Consider the following 1,449-nt stretch of genomic DNA (forward strand, 5'->3'; position numbering starts at 1 on the left):
ACGCTTTATAAGCAGAAATAAAAAAACACGACACAAATATTTTTCAACGTTCTACATGTGTGCATAGTTTCAAAAAAATCGGCGTGCAACATTTGGGCAGTGTTACTTGTAGGTACAACCCGGGCCCTTTTAACCGTTGTTACGTCGATGGGTCCCCTAAAAACATAGCGGCGAATCGGAAACCAATAAATCAAAGGTGCCGACAGAGTGTCTATTGTCCCCCATACCCCCATACTGTTTATACTGTGGACATGCTGAGCGCAGCGTGCAGCGTGCGCTCGCCGCTCACGGCTCAGTTCTCACTGTTCTCAGTAGTCAGTGCGCTGTCGTGCTAATACGCCTGCACTCTTGCACACGCTTTGGTTAGCGGGGTATCGCGTTTGTCACCTGTCGGTTTTTCATTTCAGTGATTGTATGTACATAATATAAGAGAGAAGACTGACAATTAGTGACAATGTCGGAAGCACCGGCAATTGGCATTGACCTGGGCACCACGTACTCGTGCGTGGGTGTCTTCCAGCACGGGAAGGTCGAGATCATCGCCAACGACTGGGGCAACCGGACCACGCCGAGCTATGTGGCATTCACCGACACCGAGAGGCTGATCGGCGACGCGGCGAAGAATCAGGTCGCCATGAACCCCAGCAACACCATCTTCGGTAAGTCGAGCTTTTGTTGTCACGTTTCGAGATACCGGCGTTACCACTTGGCACTTTCGCGCCGCAATCACGTTGGAAGGTCCCGCCTCGATAAGACGCCGGATCTTTTACGCCGTCTTTATTGATCTTAATTCGCCAACGTGTTGCTTCAATATTCAACTGGTGAAATGTATCCAATATTAAACAGATATCCCTTACACTGATTGCAAGGAGCGAGATGTATCGATTGAATTTCTTCGTAGATACTTCAAGAAATAAATATGAAATTTTTTGTTTAAATTTCTAAAAAACCGGTGCTAAAATACACGAGAATGCACAGATGATTGATAGCGAGATATAACTTGCAGGTATAATTTGATATGCAGGATACACATATATACAATTATCATAATTTTGAAACGATGCTGAAATATACGAGGATATTCGGATGATTAAATAGCGAGATATAACTTGCTAGTATAATTTGGCGAGATACGCAATAATATCGTTAATATTTTGCGCTTTTCGAGGTAAATTTACGACGTTGCAAGCCTCGTATTGATTTGTTTTTTTAAGTCGAAGAATTGTATGTTGTTTTTAAATTATTCGACTTCGAGATCGATCGAACGTGAAACTTTCCGTGCTCGGAACTCGGAAGTCGAGTGTCTGTGAAGTTGGCACCTCATTTTCAAAAATCGGAAATTTTATTAAGAGTTCCATTTGCACCCACAATAGTTCTACAGTTCCTGATGTATTTCATAAACAGTTCCGTCGATTTAGATAAAAATATAACGATTTAAAAAAATGAGGT

General features: G+C 42.7%; 1 protein-coding gene across 1 annotated transcript; it reads left to right on the plus strand.

The window, feature by feature from the left end:
- Positions 1-32: 32 nt before the first annotated feature.
- On the plus strand, positions 33-784 carry LOC112456029 (heat shock 70 kDa protein cognate 1-like). Its single transcript, XM_025018303.1, has one exon. The coding sequence runs from the start codon at positions 455-457 to the stop codon at positions 782-784; it is 330 nt and encodes a 109-aa protein (XP_024874071.1). The 5' UTR covers positions 33-454.
- The last annotated feature ends 665 nt before the right edge of the window (positions 785-1,449 follow it).

The sequence above is a fragment of the Temnothorax curvispinosus genome, unplaced genomic scaffold (genome assembly GCF_003070985.1).
Source record: "Temnothorax curvispinosus isolate PA1 unplaced genomic scaffold, ASM307098v1 QBEX01006603.1, whole genome shotgun sequence".
NCBI lineage: Eukaryota > Metazoa > Arthropoda > Insecta > Hymenoptera > Formicidae > Temnothorax > Temnothorax curvispinosus.